The sequence below is a fragment of the Episyrphus balteatus genome, chromosome 1 (assembly GCF_945859705.1).
Source record: "Episyrphus balteatus chromosome 1, idEpiBalt1.1, whole genome shotgun sequence".
NCBI classification, from domain to species: Eukaryota; Metazoa; Arthropoda; class Insecta; order Diptera; family Syrphidae; genus Episyrphus; species Episyrphus balteatus.
Genome location: NC_079134.1, coordinates 150,314,455 through 150,337,929, shown reverse-complemented (window position 1 = coordinate 150,337,929; position 23,475 = coordinate 150,314,455). Strand labels below are relative to the sequence as shown.

At 29.2% G+C, this 23,475-nt stretch overlaps 1 protein-coding gene across 11 annotated transcripts in view; it reads right to left on the bottom strand.

The window, feature by feature from the left end:
* The window catches only part of LOC129905297 (serine/threonine-protein kinase N), a 214,847-nt gene that overhangs the window by 62,200 nt on the left and 129,172 nt on the right, over window positions 1-23,475 (bottom strand). For 8 of the 11 annotated variants that reach the window (XM_055980740.1, XM_055980737.1, XM_055980742.1 and 5 more), the window contains exons 2-3: window positions 19,891-20,272; window positions 14,556-14,874 (exon numbers count right to left, since the gene is read on the bottom strand). In XM_055980740.1, the coding sequence (XP_055836715.1) occupies window positions 14,556-14,874; window positions 19,891-20,184 (613 nt within the window). In that variant the 5' untranslated portion in view covers window positions 20,185-20,272. Of the gene's footprint in view, window positions 1-14,555; window positions 14,875-19,890; window positions 20,273-20,330; window positions 20,412-23,475 lie in introns of those variants that run through there. The other 3 variants (XM_055980746.1, XM_055980745.1, XM_055980738.1) reach the window with 2 other exon arrangements.

The window sequence follows — 23,475 nt, the reverse complement described above, 5'->3', positions numbered from 1 at the left end:
GTAAAAGCGGGTGATATGGCGCAGCGGGGGAGATGGCGCACCTTAAATATCTTGAGCATTTATTGCTCTAAAAATGTATGAAAAATATTTTTAGCTTTCTTTAAATATTTTAAATCGAAGTAGCCAGTATTCGTTTCTTTGTCTGTGATACAAAAAATTAAAAAAAATTTCAAAGCAAATCATGTAATGATTTTTTTCGAATTTTTTTTTTCGCTCTTTTTTTTTGTTCCGATATTTTGTGAGTCGTTGGGATCTTAGATGCCCTTGATACACCAATACATACAAGAGAGTATAAGTTATGCATTGCATGTGAAATCTGAGCTTACGAATAGGAATTATGCGAAAAAGGTGAGATGGCGCAGCTTTTTGCGGGTGAAATGGCGCATTCCGTACTAGAATTTTTTACTCGAGTATAGTGTTAGCATATGCCATATCACCCTCAAACTATTTTTTTTAAGTAATTCAACTAAGTTCAAATTCTATAAAAAAGACGACTAGTTGCAATCCTTGACTCCTTCACATCGTTCAACCATTTGTGCAATGAATTGGGCAATAGAAACCTAAAACAAACTCATGCGCCATCTCACCCACCCTTTAGGGGGAGATGGTTTTTTTTAGCTTTTTTTCTATATTAATTTAAAAATATAAATTTAATATATAAAAATCTGTAAAACAAACAATACGTTGGATATTGAATATAGAACATTTTTGCATTGTTAGAAATATGAAATGTGGTTTACTTTGAAAAATAAGCCAAAAACAAAAAAGGTATGCCATCTCACCCGCTTTTACTCTAAGACCTCTTTTCTGTTATACAAGCTATCCACCTTTTGGTATCATCTAACAAGTACCTTTATTTATAGCCTGACAATAGCCTGCAATTATACTTTGCTCTAATCTCTAAATCTGATGTTTAATTAAAATAGTTGCTATTGTGTTTAGGATCTAATTTTTTGTTTCCTTTATCCAAAATGACTTCAATTAACCTTTTCCCTCAAGGTTCCGGCTTGCTTGAAAAAAAAAAAAAACTTACCAACCAACTACATACCACACGGGAGTTTTCAAACCCAGGAAAAAACACTGAATGAACAGAAAAAAAAATAACAAAACAAACCCTCTTAAGGCCAAGTGAAGCATAACAAACAAAAATGGTAATGACCACCCATTTAAACCTATATAACTTCCTCCAGCCTGGAGCAATAACTCGATGAGCCATCGCCAGTTGCCCCCGCCCTTCTCTGCCATTACCAAAACCAAACCAGTCAACCCAAAGAAGAAAGTGCAGTGAAAACCGCATTCGCAATTAAGCCATTTCACTGCTGTTGCTTGCTTCACCTCTTTAAAAAGTCGTCGAGTCTTTGCTGTGTTCGAGTATATGCTGACAGTTGTTGCTTGTGGCTCTGGAACACACAATACCAAAAAAAAAAATAATAATAAAAACAACAACAACAACAAAAACAGATAATGAACTCAGCCGCAAGCAAGAGGACTAAAATTAGAAATTCAATTGCTGAGTGGATGCAACAAGAATTAAACAAAAAAAAAAAAAAAGTAAAAAAGAAAAACATCAACGATGACTTTCTTTTATGCCACAACGACTAACAATCATATCTAAACGCTGATGACTGTTCATATTGTACCCTCTTCCCTCACACCACTGCTTTTGTGAGTTGTTCCTAAAAAGACTGTCGTCAATTAGGAGCTATATGAATGGGTAGCAACTGCGGCAAAGACGGCGGTGGCGGTAATAGCGGTCGGTGGCAACAATATGGTGGAGTACGCTCTGCCCAAAAGGTGTTTTGTGAAAATGCTTCGGGCCAAGACAACTCGGAGACTGTTAAACGGCAGTGCGAACAAAAGCCAAACCGAAAACGGCAAATGGTTGGTAGGCACCCAGTCAACGATCTGTTTTGTGTCGTTGACAGTAAACAGGGTTCCCACTTTATTGTTAATTGAAGACAAATTTTATAGATTTTGACTAAATTTCAATTTCATACGTTATTAGAATTTATACACAATGAAAATCCATTGCCAACTTTAAAAACTTTAACCTTATAAAAATGCAGCTTTCACCATGTCATAGTTATATAATAATGATTTGTGGGAAATAAGTGAATCTGATTTATATTTCAATACGAAAAAATAATACAAATCAGTTGAAAACCAATTCAAGTAAATTGAAAATCAATTCTAGTTTTATTCGTTAACATTAAAAAAACATTAAAAAATAAAAAAAATCATGTGTGCAATTCACACGTGGTTGAAGTGAAACCTTAAAAATCATTTTAAAAAAAATCGAAAAAATACAACTTTTTTTTATTCCATCACAATTGACAATAAATTTTATACCATCTTAGCTTATTGTTTCAGCTCAAAGTATTTATATTCACCAAGTCTATACAACATCTATAAAAAGAGCTAAAATTTTTTTAACCCAATTAGTTTTCATAAAAAAGGCAAAATCAATTTCTTTTCTCTTCTAACGCCATTAAATCCTTTTTTTAAAAGACAACCTTTAATACATTTTATATCATTTTATTTCGCTTTTTATATGACGCTTCAATCATATTAGACCAGGGGCGATAATTTTTGAAACCAAAAAAAATTATAGTAGAATGAAACCCATTGGAAAAGGAGGTGAATATGATGAAAATTAAAGGAAAAATAAATTACGGGCGAGCCAAGTTCGGGAAGTGGGTGGGTTGAGTTTTTAATGGTAAAAAATGGTATATCTCGATTTCCGGCAAAACTACAAATCCTATAGAAAAAAGTTGTATGGCAAAGTTGTAGGTAATAAAAAGATCTACAACTTTTATATCAACAATTTTTTCACATAACCTCAAAATTTATGTGAAAAATTCAAAAAACCGAGTTTTTGGTTTTTCATTTTTATCTTTTTCAAAAACAAAAATTTTTCTACGAAATTTGGTGAAAACTTACCTTATTATATCCCAAATACACTGTAATTTATTTGATTTAAAATATTAATTTGTTTACCTTATTTTGACTTAATACCAAAAAAACACCCTAATTTTCAATCGAAAATTCACGTGTCAAAATATCAGCTTTTTTCAAAAAGTCGGTGGGCTTTTCGTTCGTTAAAATATCTATTTTCTGATGGTGTAAAAAAAAATTTACATTAATTTACTATAGAACATGTTCTCGTAAAATTCAAAAAATGAAAAAAGCTTGAATTCGAAAAAAAATTTTTATCATTGTTTACAATTTTGGCCTATTTATTCAAATTTACACTTTAATTACTCAAAAAACGTAAGATTTCATGTAACATTGATAAATCTTACGTTTTTTGAGAAATTAAAGTGTAAATTTGAATAAAAGGCCAAAATTGTAAACAATGATAAAAAATTTTTTCGAATTCAAGCTTGTCAGTTTGCACAGCATTTGCTTATGTTTTTGATTTTTTTCCAATTGACTTTCAAAATTTTCAAGAGTGTAATTTCGTTATTTTTGCCAATTTTTGCGAAAATATGCACGAAAAACACGCATTAATTTTCAAAATATGCAAAAAAAAAATGCAAATAAATGCAAAATACGCATTTTTAGTAAAATATGCAAATATACATATGCACTAACGATTGAATGCCATTTTAAAGGAAATCTTCTGATTCATATACATAATTCGTTGCCATGCTTCCAAGGTGTTCATAAAAAACTTGAATTTGCATGGAAATACGAAGAACAACTTGAACCTATTGGTTCATTGAAGTGATTTTTTTGTATTTAATTTCGCCAGATTAGCGAATTATCACACGCTTATTTAAAGTTCATCAGTATCTTAAAATAACTCGTTTGAAAATAATTGTTTAAGCTTATTTGTGTAAAAACATTATATAAACAAAAACTTAATTAAAAAAAATTGCAATTCTTATTTTTGATCAAAATCGACATTCGAAATTTTAGATTTTTTTTTTTTTAAATTTTGAAAAAAAAAACTTTCTTCATTTAAAATTCAATAACTTTTGTTTCCATGTCCGATCATTATTGGTGACTTTTTGTATCCATTTTCGGCTCTGTACGAATTTTTCTAAACATTTGTTTTGTGTTTTGCAATTTGAGGTGTCTCGATTCAGACTGTGCGTTATTAAATTATTTTCTAACAATTATATTCGGGTTTTTTTTGTTGTTGTTAGTTTCACCTAAAATTTTATTACTCTTCTATAAATGGTCGTTAGAATCAACAAACAAACAAAAGCAAAAAATCATTTATTTTTTAACAATTAAAATATGGAATGACAAAAAAATCAGTAAATTGGGAACCCTTTTATTTTTTCAGTGACTCATAAATCAACATCAAAACAATCTTTTTTGTTCCTCTTATTTTCACCACAACAAAATAAAATAAAACAAAAAACTCCACTGACTCAAGATGAAGAAAAAAAAATGACAACTGACAACGGTGTAGAAAAGAAGCTGAAAGACAGAAAAAACAGACGAAGACGACTTATGATGACATTTCGTATCTTTTTGTGACAACTTCTTTTCTGAATGAACTATAACGCCGCTGCCGTCAGCACTGAATGAAAAGGAATCACAATCGGGTTAAAAGTTTCAAGTGTTATGCGTAATGTCAACTTAGAGTTGATACTCCGCTTGTCATCGTCAAAGTCTTCATCATCGGATACACCACCACAATTTTGTTGTGGTGATGCAAAATGAATATACAATAAAAGAATATTTGCAACACAATGACCCTTATCGCATCTCATAACAACCGATTTGATTATTTAAATTATTCGAGTACATTGGTACATGACGAGAGAGATAGAGTTGCGTTTTGGGACTTTGAAGCTTGAAAACGTGGTTAAACGCATTTTGGAGGTTGGGGCACCCTAAAGGCCTCTATAAAAAGGCACAAAAAGATAAATGGATGTTGTTTTTTTTTTTAGAATTATTGACGGATGTCCTCGAATATATTATAATGAAGATATTTTTATCTTCCTACATACACGAGTACATAGAGATAGAGATATATTGACTTTTTGCATGTGAGCTTGAATGAAAGCCATCACTTGGTGTATAAGTATCAGCGATATGTCTATTTTTGGATTTGTGTCTCTGTGCTCTGTGTTTTATATCTTTTTTTGATATCGGAAATTAGGTCGAGTGAATACGGGAGGGGAGGAACAAAAGGGGCAACCCACAGAGAGAGAGAGAGGGTAAAGAGATAATTTATGAATGGTTGAACCACGGGGACTTTGAATATTAAATTTGCATATATGACGACGACGAACGACTTTATCGTCTTCTATGTCGAAATCGTTGTCGTTGTCGGTAGATGAATTTGATAAAGCTTACTCATAGAAATATGGCGGTGAATACAAAGTGCCATATTAATAAAGGAATATAAACTTTTTTTTTCATTTTTACAACCATCGCCAACAACGGGTGGGAATTAAATTTACAGTTCGTAAGGGAGTCGTTACACTTTTTTTTTTTAGTTCACTTTCGCATGACAAGACTTTATGAGCTGTAAAACATTTCAATCTCTGAGCTTCTTTGTTATCTAAGCTGAATAAATTAAAAGAATTTAGTTGACTTAATGCTATGGGAAACACTGCTGCAGCAAAGCTCATCATAAAAAATAAAATTTATTGTGTGAAGAAAAAAAGAGATGGGATGTGGATAGGTCATGATTTTTACTGTTAAACAGTAGATTTTTGTTTTTGAAACAATTGAAACGAACGTAGTTTTGAAATCGGTTAGTAAAAGTGGATTAAATTTATATATCTATCATCTTTTCGTATTTTTTGTATTCAAATTTCAATTTCAAATGAAAATATGAAGCCAAAATATCAAAAGTCACGCCCGAAACATTTTCTTTTGTCGCACCCTAAATATTTTTTAAACCAATACATTTAATTGTTTTTTATTGTTTTTGGTTTTCGTTGTGAAATTGTATATTTGGAATGAAAGTAACAAAGTTACACATGTCACACCCGTAACGTGACTTAATGATTCAATTGGTTAAACATTTTTAAACCATTTTCTAAAAAGGTACGTTTATCATCTTTTCTCATTTTTGTGTTCAAATTTGAACTTTAAATGAAAATATCAAGTCAAAATATCATGTGTCACACCCGAAACATTTTCTTTTGTCACAACCTTAATATTTTTTAATCCAATACATTTAATTGTGTTTTTTATTGTTTTTGGTTCTCTTTGTGAAATTGTATATTTGAAAAAGAAGTAACAAAGTTACACATGTCACACCCGTAACGTGACTTAATGATTCAATTGGTTAAAAAATGTTCAACCATTTTCTAAAAAGGTATCATCTTTTCTCATTTTTGTGTTCAAATTTAAACTACGTACGTTTATCATCTTTTCTCATTTTTGTGTTCAAATTTAAACTTTAAATGAAAATACCAAGCCAACATATCATGTGTCACACCCGAAACATTTTCTTTTGTCGCACCCTAAATATTTTAAAAACCAATACATTTAATTGTTTTTTTTTATTGTTTTGATTTTCGTTGTGAAATTGTATATTTGGAAAAGAAGTAATTGTACAAAGTTACACTGGTCACACCCGTAACGCGACTTAATTTGAAATTAAAACTAAGTTAATTTTCAGATAATTATGAAAAGAAAAATCAGCCGTTTATAGATTATATTATTCAGGTTGAATTCTATTGGTATATTATAATGGACTTATAATTCAGTTTAAAGTGTCACACCTGCAGTTATGGACACAATATTATCCATTGAAAAAATATAGCATTCCTTGATTTTTTAATACGCATCAACTAATTTATTAAATTTGAAGCAACTTGCTGCAAATTTGTTCAAATAACATAAAAATGTATATGCTCATTCTATTTGTTTGTAGAAATATAATTCACAGTCAGTTATTACAGAACTATTGAAAACTACAAAAACTACAGCTCAATGCATTGTTTCTCGTGTATTTCCCTCACAATGTACAAACAAATTATACCAAATAATTCTTTTATGTAAAGGCAACATTTTATGAATATAAAAATCAATGCAATCATCTCGAATTAAATTTTTTTAATATTAACAAGAAAAAGAACTGTTTAAAATTATCTATCTTTAACAATTGACAAATTGACTTGAACCACCTGAATGAGAATTAAGCAATAAAATTAGTAAAACCTTCAAAAGTTATTATTTTCCCCACTTCAATTTCTATTCACTAGCCTATAAGAATGTCTTTCAATTATTTGTTTCGGCGAACCCATTTTAAAGTTGTTTATGTTATTAAATTTATTGAAAAAAAAACACAGCAGATTGTTCCAATTAATTTTTTTTTAAAGAATCTTTTCGTTTGAAAAATAATCTCTGTCTACATTATTTCAAACAACAATTCAATTAAAATGATTTCATATTTTGATTTCTAAAAAATAAAAAACATAAAATGCCTATCTGATGAAGCTAAAAGATATCTTTCAATTTCATGTACCATCGAACACATGAGACACAATGACGACAGACGTCTGGTTAAAAAAAAAACTGAAAAACAATTCAACGCAATGGAAACAGTTATGTATAGCTTCAGTCTGTGAATTCCAAAGTCATTACCCATCAAAAATGATAAACACAATAAAATTATCATCATAATTTGTTTTTTCTTTTTTTTTGCTTTTTTTATTTTGTGTTTGAAAAATTACTCCCGTCTGGCTTTTTAACCCATACACAGTTTTGATAAATTCAAATAATGACCTCATATTAACCAGGGACTACACTGAATGAAATAGAAATTCAAATAAATAAAATTACAAAAGGGTGTTGTAATATGTATTAAAATGTTTTCATAGAAATTTCAAATCTGATGATACCTGCCACAAACCCATAAATAAAACTCAAAATTCAATAATTCTAAAATGCAACAGTTAACAAAAAACTGAAAAATCACAAATTCTCGAAAACATTTAAAACTTAAACCCAAACCCAAAAATCGAGAGAAATTTTAAATCAAAAAATCCATAATCCTGAACACTTAAAACCACGAAAATCTAAATTTTAGAAAACTGAAAACCACGTGATGGAATTAAATTTCAAAAAGATAAATGTTACTAACTACATATTTTTTTTTATTGTTATGATTTGTTCTCTCACACACAAATTTCTAAAGTACAGAATACAAAAAAAAAACCTAAATTTCAAAAATCATAAATCTCGAAAAGTGAACATTTCAAAAACACAAAATCCTGAAACCAAAAATCTTGATAAACCATAATTGAACTAAAAATTAAACATTTTGCAAAATTCAAAATTTAGACTATAGATATATATTTTTTTCCAAATTTTCCATAGTTTTTCCAAATTCTATGAATTTTTTCAAAATTTTATATAATTTTTTCAAAATTTTGCATATTTTTTAAACATTCCATGATTTTTTTTGTTTTGCATATTTTTTCAAAATTTTGTATATGTTTTCCAAATTCTAAGATTTTTTTTTCAAATTTTCCCAAATTTTGTATGATTCTCCCAAATTTTGCATAAATTTTCAAAATTTTGGATGATTTTTTAAAATTTTGCAAAATTTTTCAAAATTTGCCATAATTTTTCAAATTTTTATATAATTTTTTCAAAATATGAATATCGAGATTTTAGTGTTTCGGAATTTAATTCTTGCTTCTACTTTCAGATATCGAGATTTTATTTTGAGCTACGGATTTTATGAATTTTTGGAAAAAGTAAGGTATATTTAGAATTTTGTGATTTTCCAAATTTCGCTGGATTTCTGATTTTTCTGGTTTTTGGATTTTCAGATTTTGGCCTTTTCGATTGTGTTGGTTTTTTTTTTTGAAAATCGTTTTTGTGGGATTTTAATTGTTCTCATTAATGTTTGATTTTTCATGCTCGAATTTTCTGTATTTCGCGTTTGCAGTATTCCAGTATTTTTGGGACTATGGGTTTTTAAGAATTTGAGTGTTAACGATGTTTGGATTCATCTTAGAAAATTTTTTCTTCAAATCTCAAAATCATCCCATATTTTCCTTAAGTGCATATAATAAAACAGAAGGGAAATTAATTTCTGGTCGATTTGAGCATTTAATTTCAACACATGTCTGCGATAATATACGCGATTGTAGTCTTCATTAGATATAACAAATGTATACATGAGCTTAATATCGAACACGATAACACCACCCTCCGTCATCGCCATTGTATATTGTGCTATATCATCGACTGATCACGCATAATTGCCAATCAAATAAATAATATCGATTCGATAATATTAAAAAAAAAAATTAAAAAAAAAACCTTCCCTTTTTTACATAGATACCGAGTTTATTTTCGAACCGCACAAGTGGATATATCGATACAAATATTGTGTCTAGATTTATGATTGCATTTTGTTGTTGTTGTTGTTAAGTCTTTGTATAAAAAGGGGAAACAAAAGAGGTTGAATATTGTCTACTTCATATAGCAACACAAGTCTTTTTTATTTTTTATTTATTTTTTTTTATTTATGATGATGCTACTGGTTTAACTGGCTATTTTTGTCCAATGAACCTCCTCTATACAATCTGTCAATCGATTGAAATATGTTATTTTATATAGTTTTTTTTTTATATCGATAGATGCATCTGTTGAGCTTGAGCATGTGTATGGTGAAAGAAAGGAAAAGCTTATGCATGTGCAGAGAGAAGATTTATTTTTATAAAAAAAAAAAAATTAAATAAAAATAAATACAATTTTAAAAATAACAAAAGATGTATTGTGATTTTTGTTATGACCACAATATGAACATTTTAATCGATTTTTAAGTTTTCGATTGTTTGACAACTTATGAGTTTTCGATATCTTTTTTTCTTCTTGAGGTTAAATTTAATATCTCAAAACTAACTAGCGTAATTCTCACTTTTTTAATGTTTCCAAGATTGAAGAACTTATAGACAGCTTGTCACCTAAGAACAACAAGTTTAGATTATGATACATGCAAAATGCAATTTACATGTTGTGCATGCGGTCATGTTATACGCTGGCTAATGAACACCTGTCAATCATGAGGCGTGTTTGAAACGTCAAATGTCAAAAAAAAATTTGCATCAACAATAATATGTTTACAAAAATGGATCGCGCATTGTGACAACTAATTATTCCATAAAAATATTTATAAATTGCGTACACAAATTTGAAGGGAGAAATATAAAAATTGTTTGTGTGTTTTGTTTTTTTAACATACTCTTTTAAATCAAAGAAAATGGTTTTTGAAGTATTGCCATTATTGGTTTTAAAGTTTTGTTAAAAATTGTCATTTCTTCTTGCAGAGCCGTTTACATGTGTACCTAACACCCGTGACAATAGGTTATACCACCTGTGGCATTCTTTATATAAAAATCAATTTTGTATATGCATGTTTTGTGTACTGAGACAAGGGATTCGATTTAAATTTTGAAATTAATTTTCTGAGATTCTTTAAGCAAATACTTACCTTCTGAGATTCTTTAAGCAAATACTTTACCTCAAAATCGATCCGTTTTTCGTCCCACCCGTGACAGTAGAAATATCGTGTTTCAAAAATTTACACCTATTGAATTTTTTGAATGATGAAACAAATATTAAAATAGATGAAAAATTGATTTGGAAGTTTTTTTTTTTTGTAATCGATAACTTTTATCTGGACCTAGAACCCACAGCAAATTTTGGGATTTGTAGCATAGGCAAAATTAGAGTACCTAATTTACCTAATTTTATAGCTGTAGGTACTTATGCTTAATGTTATCGAATTCAATAAACTGTCAATTTTAAGAAACGAAAGTCTGTCTTCTCAACTCAAGAAATGAACGCCTTCATCAATTTCGATTGAATTTTAAAGGTTTTTTTTTTTCTTGCAATCAATTGTAGAAATTGCCTTACTTTAAATTTTAATTTCTTAAAAACGATTTCATCGATCTTTATAGAATTTTTTGGGTTTGCTCCTAAAAACAATTTGAACATTTTGAAAGAAGAAAAGTAGGCTTGGGTAACCACTTTTCTAATCGGTATGTTATGATTTTCTCGAAAAGGATTTTAAGCAGTAAACAATTTGAAAATAAAAGTCAAAAAAATTTGTTTTCATTAAAACATGAAAAATCTTTATAGTAAAATAGGTAAAATCGGCATTTAAAAAAAAAAATTGTTACACTCATGAAACTTGGCAAAAAGTTTGCTTTTGGAATAAGAACCAAGTACAAAAAAAGTCTATAAAAAAAAATATTGGGTGGAAGGGTGTTTTTTCGTGGACAAGAGGGAGGAGGTGAAGGTCAAAAATATACTGAAAAAAATTGTTTGTCAAATATCATCATATGACACATGTTTTCAAGGTATTTTTTTATGCTAAATCTAATGACATAAAAATAAAATCAATACGATTGCTCTAAGAAAAGTTATTGCCTATTAAAAACAAGGGTGCTTATTTTTTTACTTCAACAAGTAAAATATAACCGAAACCCATGTGAAAAACATGCTACACTGATAAAATTCGGGATGAAGGTTTTATATAAAGCAGGGACAAAGGATTCATAAAGTTCTTAAAATTATTTTTGGTGAAAGGGTGTTTTTTTGATGGGTTAAGTTGAATTTTATTAATTTTTAAAAATTGGTGTAAATGTTTTGGTTGGTATAAGAATTAAGAATCTATAAAAAATAAAAAATTATCTCGATTGAAAGGGTGTTTTTTTTCTAAGTAATGATGAAATTCGGTATTAGTACCACAAAAACTAGGAAACAATTGTTACACCAATGAAAATTGGTAAAAATGTTTCATTTATAACAGAAACCAAGAATCCGAACAGGCTATACAAATATTTTAGGTTAAAGGGTGTTTTTTTTTTTTGGGAAATAGGGAAAAATCCGCGATAAGTCCGATAAAATCAATGGTATGAATGGTGCCCTTACAAAATTCATTAAATATGTTCTCTTACCCATGGGAATTACGAATAATGTAAGTCTATAAATTTTTTTTTATGAGAAAGGGTGTTTTTTTTTAAGTAAAGAAAATATGGGTATATTTGAAAAAGTAATGTTAGTTGTACCCTATTGAAATTTTGTAATTATGTTACTTTTAAGATTAGAAACAAGAATCTAAAGTGTCTATAAAAATATCATGGTTAAAAGGGTGTTTTTTTTTTTTGTAAAAACAAAAATGATGGGTCACCCTAATGAAATTTGGTAAAAACATTGATTTTGGGATACAAAGCAAGAAATAAAGAGTTTTCATACAAAAAATTTTGGTGAAAGGGTGTTTTTTACGAAGAGACAGTAAAATCTGCAATTGGTCCCAAAAAGCCAATGATTCGCGTAAAACGTGTAAGAACCTATCTATAAATGTTTAATTTGTCATCAAAACCATAAATAAAATGAATCATTGGCTTTTTGGGACCAATTGCAGATTTTACTGTCTCTTCGAAAAAAAACACCCTTTCACCAAAATTTTTTTTATGACTCATTCAAATAACTATATTTGAAGTGAAATTTACTTTTGAACAAACAGTCTCCTACTTTGTAAATTTTTTTTATTATGGTGTGACCCAAAACATTCAAGAATTATGTGATTTACAGACATTTTATTGTTTTTCAATAAAACACGAATGACACAGTTCACAGCCCACAAAAAAAAAAATACATTTGTAATTCTTGAAATTAAAAATCTACTCCATACCAGCAGCTGCTGTCATCATAGATCATGAATATCTCGTCAATTTAATGTCTAACTATTTAGACAAAAAAAAAATTATTGCTCATTTTTCTATAAACACGATTTCAATTGAACATTTAATAAATCATCAATTTGTAGGTCGAGACACCAAAAAGTCAATTGGCAAAACCCAAAAAATTTATATTCAATATTCTATTCAATAATAATAAAATGTGCAAACTACACAGCAATATTGTTATTTTTGTATTCTCACAAAATTGATTTATATTTATATGCGTTCTTATGGTGAAAACGCATCATGCTTTATGCATCAACAAACAATATAAACAAACTTTGACACACTGTACATTGTATACCTATTGACAGTTGAAGTATAGAGCTATTTGGTTGGTATAGCTACTGTCAAATATTCACAACATTTTATGCATAAATAAAGCTTTTAGTGTAAATTAAATTTCTGTCTCTCTCTCTGCTGGCTCGTTAAAAGCCAAATTGCGATGCGGTGAACTGGAAGTACCTACAATATACAAACTGTCAAAGTACCTTTGTGTTCCTACTACCTTCAACATTTCATGCTTCTATACGTCGATCGTTGGTCGTCGCTTTGGTCGCGTCACCAATGAAAAACCCATTCAAGTGTTTATTCATATATGAGCTCAATCGACAAATGTCAAACATTTTTTAATGAATTAAATAAATTTAATTCACTCTCACTCTGTGTCTGCAGACTTTGTGTACGTATGCACACTGGCGTCGACATCAGCATTGCAGCAGTAGCGTAAAAAATTGTACGGTGTCACATAAATCACATTTTATGGTCGTGTAAAACTTTGAAATTCAATTTTCCCAAAATTGTCCGTCTCTATCTACAACCACGACATGACACATCGTTAACGTGGTGAAACATCACAACGACAGAGGTGAGAAAAATTTACAAAAAGAAAAAATAAATTGCATGCAATTTAATTGGTTGGAATGAGACAACAACGATGGGAGTTTTTGTTTTCCCTTCGTGCTGTCAAAAATGTGCGCCATATTGTAAATTCTCTGTAAGAAAAAAATGTTTGGTCTATGTTTATTGTGGTACCGCCACATGACAGTTGCAGGGCAGGGAAGCTGCAATAAAACAAACACAAAACCTTATCTAGGGCAATAAACTGTTGCAAGTCTAGAGAGTTGCAATTTTTTTGCACAGTACAAAGTCTCTGCGACTGCATTTGATTACATAAGTCTCGCCACACATTATACACTGCCCAAAGATATCAATTTCAATTGTTTATCTTGTGTGTTGCGAGTGTGTGTGTGTGTGTGTAGAAGCGGGTATCACTGACTGACGACGGTATTTTTCTTCATTTGTTTAAACCATTATGTCATAATTATGAAAATTAGTATAAGAGTTGAGAGTTTTGATGGGTGGCGGCGCTACAGGCGCCGCAGTACTCTTTGTCATGTCGAAATATGAGTACCAGAAATGACATAAGAGGTTTTTTTTTGTAAATAATTGCTTTATCCCGTGTGTGTTTTATTTTGTTTTAAAACTTCTTGTGGCTTTTGATTAATTAGTTTTCATTTGCAGCAGAGCAAATACATCACACGGGAAATTGAATCTCACACGAAATAATAAAATTGTGTGACAGATTAAAATGATTTAAGATACAGGGAAGTGTAATGCAGATGTTAGGTAACCCCAACTGTCATATGATCAGTCTGTGAATATGATAGCAGCGCCAGCAAACACATCTGTCAAAAAAAAAGTTATGTGTCAAAGAGGAAGCTGATCAATCAAAGTCGTTTTTGGTTATGAAATTTTATATCAAAAAAGATTATTATGAAAAAGATGCCTCACTTTTACCCTCAACTGTCAAAAAAAAACACAAACTTTTCATTTAAATAAATTTAAAAAAGAAGTTTTTTTAAGACTTACCACGTCCATTACTCGTGACAGTATTGCCTTGTGTTAATAATATTTGACTTTCCAATTCTTGTAATTCCGATTTCAACTCAGCCAATTTGCTATTACTCTTTTTAACAATCGATGCAACATCATTTAAGGAACGTCTATCCGTAGCCACTTCACGTAGCTTTTCGGCGCCTTCTTTAATTTTGAGTTCTTTGCGAATCTCACGCCGAATGGCTTCTTTGATTTCTTCCAAACGATTTGGAAGGGCACTTTCTGGCAAATTATCTGTGAATCCATATTTATGGCTAAGTTCATAGAGAACTGGATGTTTTATGTAATCGCCCTGTAAATAAACAACATAAGAAAATAATTATAAATTGGGGTTTAGAATATTAATTATAACAAATATTTTTTTAAGGAGCAATTATATTTGAAATTGCGGTCTTACAAATTTTTTTGGGGGATAGATGCAAATTAAAGTATTTTATTATGACTAACTATCAGTCAGTATCTAAATCAAATGTCGTAAATAACATAACACTTAAAAGTTAAGTTTTTTTTTGTAGAAAAATGAAGTCTGCTGAAAAAAAGGCTTCCATTAAAATAAATAAAATATACTAGAAAAATAAAATCGATGCTTGAAATGGTTCTCGAATATACAAATTCCTGCGTGGATAACTTGACGTTTTTGTAGGATTTTTGGTCAAAATAATTTTTGTAGAAACGAAATATCGTGCGAGCAGGACAATTTTTCCAATTTTTATCGGTGAATATTTTAAAAACATGTACCTTAAATGACTCTCTATTTCTATAACTTTTCAAGAATTTATTTTTCTTTTAGATAATTTTATTTTTCAAAATGGCCATCGTTAAAAACTTAATTTTTTTTTTTCAAAATGTATAATCTTTATCGTTTAATATTTTATTTGCGGTTTTACGCCCCATATTTCCGAAAATAATCAACTTGAGAGTACCTAAATAAAATGAATCACAGAGCTGTCACTTAATCACGGTCAAACGGGAAAATTTTGGAAAGTAAGTAGCAATACAAACGAATTTAGGCTTTAAACAATTGCAAATATTAGTATTGGATCTACTCTACATATCTGTATCAAGTTTTTTTTAAGTTATAAAGCGACTTGATTAAAGGTCACTCTGGCATATGTGTAACAATTTCTTTTCCATAGAAAAACTTAAAAAAAAAACTCTAGCTCGTTAACAGTTAAGTCAAACAATTTCAAAGTAATAGAGGGGTTGGGGTCTAAATTCTGCCGGGGTCAAAATTCTTTTGTCAAAATTCTGCTTTACAAAATTCTGTTTTTCAAATTTCTGTTTTTCAAAATTCTGTTTTTCAAAATTCTGCTTTTCATAATTCTGTTTTACAAAATTCTGCAAAAAATTAAAAAAGGGTTTGGAAAATGTTAAAAAGCGCGCGCTTTTTAACATTTTCCAAACCCTTTTTTAATTTTTTGCAAAATTCTGTAAAATCATCTTCTTGAAAAATTATCTGCTTATTTGCTTACTTACCTACATAATTTGCAATAATGCATATTAATTTTTGTTTTATAAATGAATAAGTTTGAAAATATTAAGAAAAGGTTTTTAATACTAAACATTTCCGAAAATAATTCAAAATTTTTTAATTTGTCAAATAAAGATGAATAATTCAAAAATTTGAATAAGAAAAGGAATATCTTGTATCAAACAACATCGGTTAAAATAAGTTATAGATTTTATTTGAAAGAAAGTCAGTCTATGCATTTTAAAAAATATTTGCGACACTTAAACAAAAAAATTTAGGAAAGTACCAATGTTGAATTACATTACATTACATTATGCTATAAAAATAAATTGCACGACTGGGGTCGCACGTACTTGCTCTTATGGTAAAAGTTACTCTAATGTTAAAGTTTTCAATTGAACAAAATAAGGGAAAAATTAAAATTTGATATTTTCACTGAATTTCGTTAGTGGTGCAAAAAATAAAATCTATTTTTATAAATAATTAAATACCGTTTTAAATGCTCTTTTACAAAAAACTAAGTATGCCATTTTATTTCTAGTATAAAAAGGAATTTTTATAAAAAAAATTTCGAAAATCGTTACAGCCGTTTTTTAAAAAATTAATTTTTTATATATTAAAATTTCCTAACATTTGTCAAAAAAAAAATTGATATGCAATTTTGAATAAATAACTAATTTACACATAAAAACGAAATTTCAAAATTTTTCACCAACCCGTTTCCAAAAAATTGATTTTTCAAAAAAAAATTTTGAAATATTTTTTAAAAGTCCAAAAATGTGTTTTTTGAAAAATTAAAAATTTTTTTAAATAATGATTGTTTAAACGTTTCTGTATTAAAAATTTGGTCGAAATCTGTTTTGTCGTTTATGAGAAATTCATAAATCCAAAAAACCGTTCTATGGCAGGTACCGTTAATAACGGTACAAAAAATATTTTTTGTATTATCAAAGGCGGCTCTTATCAATAACAGTAAGCATAAAAATTTTAATCAAAATCGTTAGAGCCGTTTTTGAAATAAATCAACTTTTCTGTTTCCGTTATATGACAGGTACCGTTAGTTTTGGTCCTTAAAAAAAAATTCAATTTCTCCTCTAGGGAATCACCCAAAACTGTTAACTACCAAGTTTGAAGAAAATCGCTTCAGTAGTTTAGGCTGTAGCTCGAGGTTCTTACAGACAGACAGACAGACAGAATTGCCGAACCCACTTTTTTGGCATTCTCCATCATCGTAATGTCAAGTAAAATTGTTATCTCGAGTTCGATTTTTTTTACGAATCCTAAACTTGCCCTATAATAGTACCTATATCGCAAGTAAAAACCAGAATTGGCAGAAAATTTTGGTTCAAGTATAATGCTGGCAGAATTTTGAAAAGCAGAATTTTGAAAAGCAGAATAGAAAAAAAGCAGAATTTTCGTTAAAAAAAGCAGAATTTTGAAAAGCAGAATTTTGAAGCCAGAATTTTGACCCGATCACTAATAGAGAAATACCGAAATTTCACACAGAACTACCACCTGATTAGGGGTTAAACGAAACTTGTTAGTTTTGTAGATATCCAAATGTCCAAAATCCTGACTGGGTTGAAATCGTTTAAAATGTTTTTCCTAACTAAGTTTAAACAAATTTGTATACAAAAATATCTCTACTGTTTCCATTTAACTTCAAAAGCCTTTAGCCAATTTTTGTCTTAATTTTCGTGCTCAAAAAAAAATTCACTTTGTATTCAGTAGCTTGACCCAATACTACTTTGTCGGAAAAATATTCAAATTTTGGAGTGATGTATATTTTAAGAAGTTATGGGCTATTAGAACTACGGTTGAGCTGAAATTATAACAAATTTTATTTTCTTTAGTGACTTTTTCCATAATATACACTTTTCGGAAAAAGTGAAACAAAAAATGTAAAAAATAATTAGTGCAAATGTTTCGTAGCTGCAAAACTGGTACTACTGATATAAATCCTAACAGCACCCAAAAAAATCGCTCCGATGCAATTTTGTGGGACCTAAAGTGATTTTTTTGTTTCATGACTGGGCTATTTTGATTATTTCATTTTTTAGGTGATGGTATACATTGATAGTTATTATACAAGGCTGACTAAGAGCTGTGATAAAAAAAAAATAAATTAAAATCCGTTGAGCCAACGAGAAATTTTCTAAATCATATATGTTTTCTAAGAGAAATAGAAAATTTAAAACTTTTGTTTCTGTACATTTAGAAAAATCCTTATCTTTTATACTTTTGTAGATGATGATCTCAAGTTTGTTATTGCTTTCGATGATGCATTTGTTATGTAACTGTTATCAATTTTGAAAATGTTTCTCTAAACACTCTGTCTATGGTATCAGATCATTTTTAATAAGTCAGTGATTCATTAGACATTGATTTGCACATTTTGTTTTTTTTTTTCTAACAATGAGGGAAATTACTGATAAGAAGTAGTTTTATCAGTAAATTCATAGTACCTACATAAAGTCAATCATTAATGTACACTTTTTTAAAATGATGAAACACTAAGATTCAAATTGATTTAATTTTAAAATTTTTATAAACAAAATAAAACAATTGCAGTTCGTCTTTTGTCTCACGTTAAAAACGTGTTACAATTATTATCTGTTTATGAGTTTACTGCGCATTTCAGCAGCAAGTCTTGCCACTATAGTAATTGACATCGAATTTGAAAATTTAAAAGAAATTTGGTACACACCAAAATTTAACGAAACTCATTCGTACGCTTATATGGATGCCCTACACGGAGAAAAAAAATCTCCTTAAATTAAGCGGATTTCTAAATGGTCATACAAATAAGAAGATTTTCATCTTTTTTTTATCTCTGTGTACAAAACGTCACGATATTAACATTTGAAAAAATGGAAAAAATGGTTTTTAACCTAAATTTAAATAAAAACCGGAATCAATTAAATATCGATCATATTCCAATTCAACTTGGTGACAGATTGTTACAAATTTTCTTTCTCTTTCAAAACTCAATCAACTGTATAATTGAATTTGATTAAGTTATGAATAGAAAAAAACAAAAATCTCATAATAATTGGACAGATTAATATGAAGGAAATAAATTTTGTTTTCTTTGATTTCAGGTTAATAAATTTCAGGCATTTACATTTATGATGACTGATCAATATCAGGGTGTGTTCGTTTATTACGCTTGAATGGAGTTTAGTACACTAATAAATTGACTGAAAGACAACTATTGACAGATGACATTTGAATTAGCGAACAATTTTCATAACGACAAAAACAATGGACACAAAAAGAAATTAATCAAGATCCATTGTCTTTTACCTTCGAAGAATTAAATAAGTGTACATATCAATCTTTATTGGGAACAGCAAAAGCCCTTCAATGTACTCATTGTCTGTGAGGATGTTTCTTTTTTAGAAATGAAAAAAGCCACTTCCTTCCGAAGTTTTTTTCTCATGACTACTAAATGACACCTTGAACAAAAATAAAAAAAAATACAAACAAGCCCTACAAATTCTCAATGACAAACTCTCTGGTACTCATACACTTGATATCGATACTTTGTACACAAACAATATTATTAAATGACTCATTCAGTTCACAGGTGACTCCTCCTCGATAAGCGGCCTCCTCAAAAACACAAAGAAAACACCTCTAATCATTCACAATGGAAACATAAAAATAGATTGTGAATGCTTTTGAAGAAAAGAAAATTACCTTAAAAAAATATAATTCAATTGTTTTTCTTCTGTTCTTAACAAAAAAAAGATTACATAAATTAAGGAAATTAGGGAACAAGACGACACAATACACAAAAAACATAAAGAACCTTTTTATCTATTTTGTATTTACCTCAGCATAAAATATCGATGAGGCATGTGTACTAACAGTGACGCAAACAGTACCGCGACGCAGGGTCTTAACCGAACCTCTAGACAATTTACGTAAACGTAATGATTTTGTCGATTTTGAGCGATGCAATTCCATTTCAGTAGGTTTAAATTGATAATTATATTTTGGAATTTGTTGTTTTTGTGATGATGATGATGAATTTGTTGTTGTTGTTGTTGGTGGTGGAGGTGGTTGTTTTTGAGGTGAACAAAAAAAATCAAATACACGCCACCAAACCGGCGGCGAATTCTTCATGTGTGGACTTAATAGTAAAAACGTAATGAACGTAATGGTATTTTGTTGTACCTATATTAAAAATTGTAACACGCCGGTAATGTTAAAACTGAAAACAAAGAAGATAAAGTAAAAAAATAACCGGGAAATTCCAATTAAGTGTATACGTGAATTCAAGCATTAAGAATGCGCGCGCGAACGAACGTTATAACAGTATGATGGCTGGTCTCCTTGGTTTCCGTCGAATGCAATGGTGTTGATGAAGGTCATCCACATGCACTTGCAAAATTTTTCACTACAAGTTCAAGCGCAACTTGTTCATTGTTTTTTATTTTTTTTTTTTTATTTGCACGCAGTTAAGTTAACTTTATTTATGGGTATATTTGAAGACAGGGAAGTAATTAATCATTGAAAAACAAAAAGGAAGACGTATAAAAGACAACTTCTTCCTATCTATATGGACTTGGACATGGTAGATTGGATGCGCAGTTATATAAACCTGACTTCATTTCTTTCATGTTGTTCCAATGGAGTTGAAACGAAGTTGTTTTCAATTGCGTTTCCTTTTTGTGTTAGTTTTGCTGAATTTGAGGTATATGGTTGAGTTATTGGTCAATTATTTTAGTAGATCAAGTTTCAAGTTGATGTGTATATGTGAATGTGGACTTTACTGGACTTTATAGAGGTTTGTCAACTTTAAAACAGTGATTTTTTGAAATCACAATATGAAATTTTATTTAAGTTTTTTTTTAAGCTAATGTGTTCTTAAGTGCTAAATATTTATTCAATAGAAATTCTTATACAGGGTGTCCGGTAAAAAACGGATAAGCCTGAAATGGCTGATAGCTAAACTTATGACTGTACAAAAACGAAATAGAAAAAAATTTCTATCGCAACCAGTTTAGTAAATATTAGCTTTTTTTCCTTCAGTGTATTTTAAATTTCATCATCGTACTTTTTCGTTCACCACAACCACGAATGAATGAATTATTTAATTTTTTAGAATTTTCTACAATAATTGACTAAAACCATAAGCACTTAAAAAATTTTATAGCTGTTGCACTTTTTCTTTGAAAAAATATTGAAATTCGTTTTTCGATGCAAAATGTAAAAAAAAAAATATTTTATGAAAAATTTTAAACACTTGTGGTATAAAAAAAAATTCTATAGGAATGTAGGTGGCCAACTTTTTTAAAAAAATGCGCGTCCAAAGGGGATTGCATTAAAAAAAAGTTAAACTACTTTTTTATAGCCACATTTTTTTTATGGTAATGTATTAGAAGAATTATTGTAAAATATGACTAATCAATAAACGAATTTCAATATTTTTTCAAAGAAAAAGTGCAACAGCTATAAATTTTTTTAAGTGCTTATGGTTTTAGTCAATTATTGGTAGAAAATTATTAAAAAAAAGAAATTAAAAAAAATTCATTCATTCGTGGTTGTGGTGAACGAAAAAGTAAGATGATGAAATTTAAAATACACTGAACGAAAAAAAGCTAATATTTTTTAAACTGGTTGCAATAGAAATTTTTCTTATTTGGTTTTTTGTACAGTCATCTGTACAAATCTCACTTTGATACGCCTTGAGCTTAATGCTTCTACCATTTTTATTTATTTTTAAGTATTCTGTTTAAAAATATTGCGAGATTCTTAGGACCAATTTAATGGCCTAAGCGAAGCAACGAAGTTGTCTGAGCGGGACAGAGTATACAAAAGGGAGTTTAAAGAGCCAACAAATCGGGCCAGGCATGATACTTTAAAGTTAAAAAGCTGTTAATATTGGCGAAAATAGGCAAGAAAATGAAAATCTGATGAAAAGGTAATTTCCTTATTTTTAATTTTCTCAAAAAGTAGAAGGCATAGAAGCATATGATTTTCAGTTTTTGATTAGAAATTAATTAAGGCAGCTTATTATATCTATAAATTTCATATTTAATGTCACAGTCATGAAAAAAATTGTATTCAATGTGTTTTTTCAATATTTTTTTTTTTTACAAATTTTGACTTTGAAATCGATTATTTCGAAAACCACTGATTGAAATAACTTGATTTAAAAATTAGAATTAAGTGTAGAGTTTTGGCTTTTGAAAAAGGTATCATTCATAACTGTAAGTGTTGCCGTTGTTTTTTAATAATTTTTTTTTTATTTTTTGTCATATTTTAGAAAATTTCCCCTCCCGCCTAAACGGGGGGAGATAGTGAAAAATCCCATAGTGAAAAATGCTTGTATTTGACAGTTCTACAAAATTCCGTTATTTTTTTCACCGCCTTAGTTAACGTACTCTTGCCCTCGAAATGGTTGTGTTCCCTTCAAAACGACTTTAGGGGTCTCTAGAAATAGTATCAATGTCTTAAATAAATCAAATATAACTTTATTTCTTGGTTCAGAGACTAATTTCTAAAAAAAAATGCTTATATGCACGTCCGAAACACTAAGGCCATATAAGTAATTTTTTTTATAGTTATGGACATGTCCGGCAACGCTTTTTTTTGGGTATATTAGATGCAATAAAAACGAAATGGAAAAATTTCTAACCAAAACAAATATATTCCTAGATGCGTGCCTACTATTTTAATTGGTACCTAAATGAGAAAAAAGTCTTAAATAAATGTTATTTTGATTAAAAAAAATGCCTGGACATCAAATTTTCCACCTTCATGATTTTGACCCAATTTCGTCGTCCAGATTGGTACTATTATATTCGAACTCAAGCACAACTCGATTTGTACCGGATTTTATAAAAAGAACCAGATGTGAATTATAAGAAACAGAAAAAAATACATTACTTCTTTTTTTCAAATGGAAGTACTGGCAGTTAGAAAAGCATTAAAAAACATTTTTTTTTTAGAGTAATAAAGTTCAAAATTTTGTTCATCTTCTTAAACAAATTATATAAAAGGTGAAGTTTGTTTGGCAAACTTTTTTATATCGAAGAAGAGATATCATGGTCCACCTAATAAAATAAATCAAATTATTTGATCTCTAGACAGGACGTAGCGAGAATTTTAGCAACTTACACTTGCCGGTAAGGCTTAAAATCTCCCATAAAACTTGCTGTTCAGTTCTTGAAAAAATGCAATTACTTCGTAAAAATTTTTATTAAGACTTTGATAATAGCTTGATGAGCTATCAAAATAGAAGATCAAAGACTTGATCGTTCAATGTGAAGTCTTAAAAATTATTTCATATAAGAAATTCAAAATAAATTACAATAATGTCACACCCGTAACGTTTTTTGTCACGCCCGTAACGTTGTTAAAACGAATATCTTTTTTTAACTGCCCCTAGTGCCTATTTGTCGGGTACAT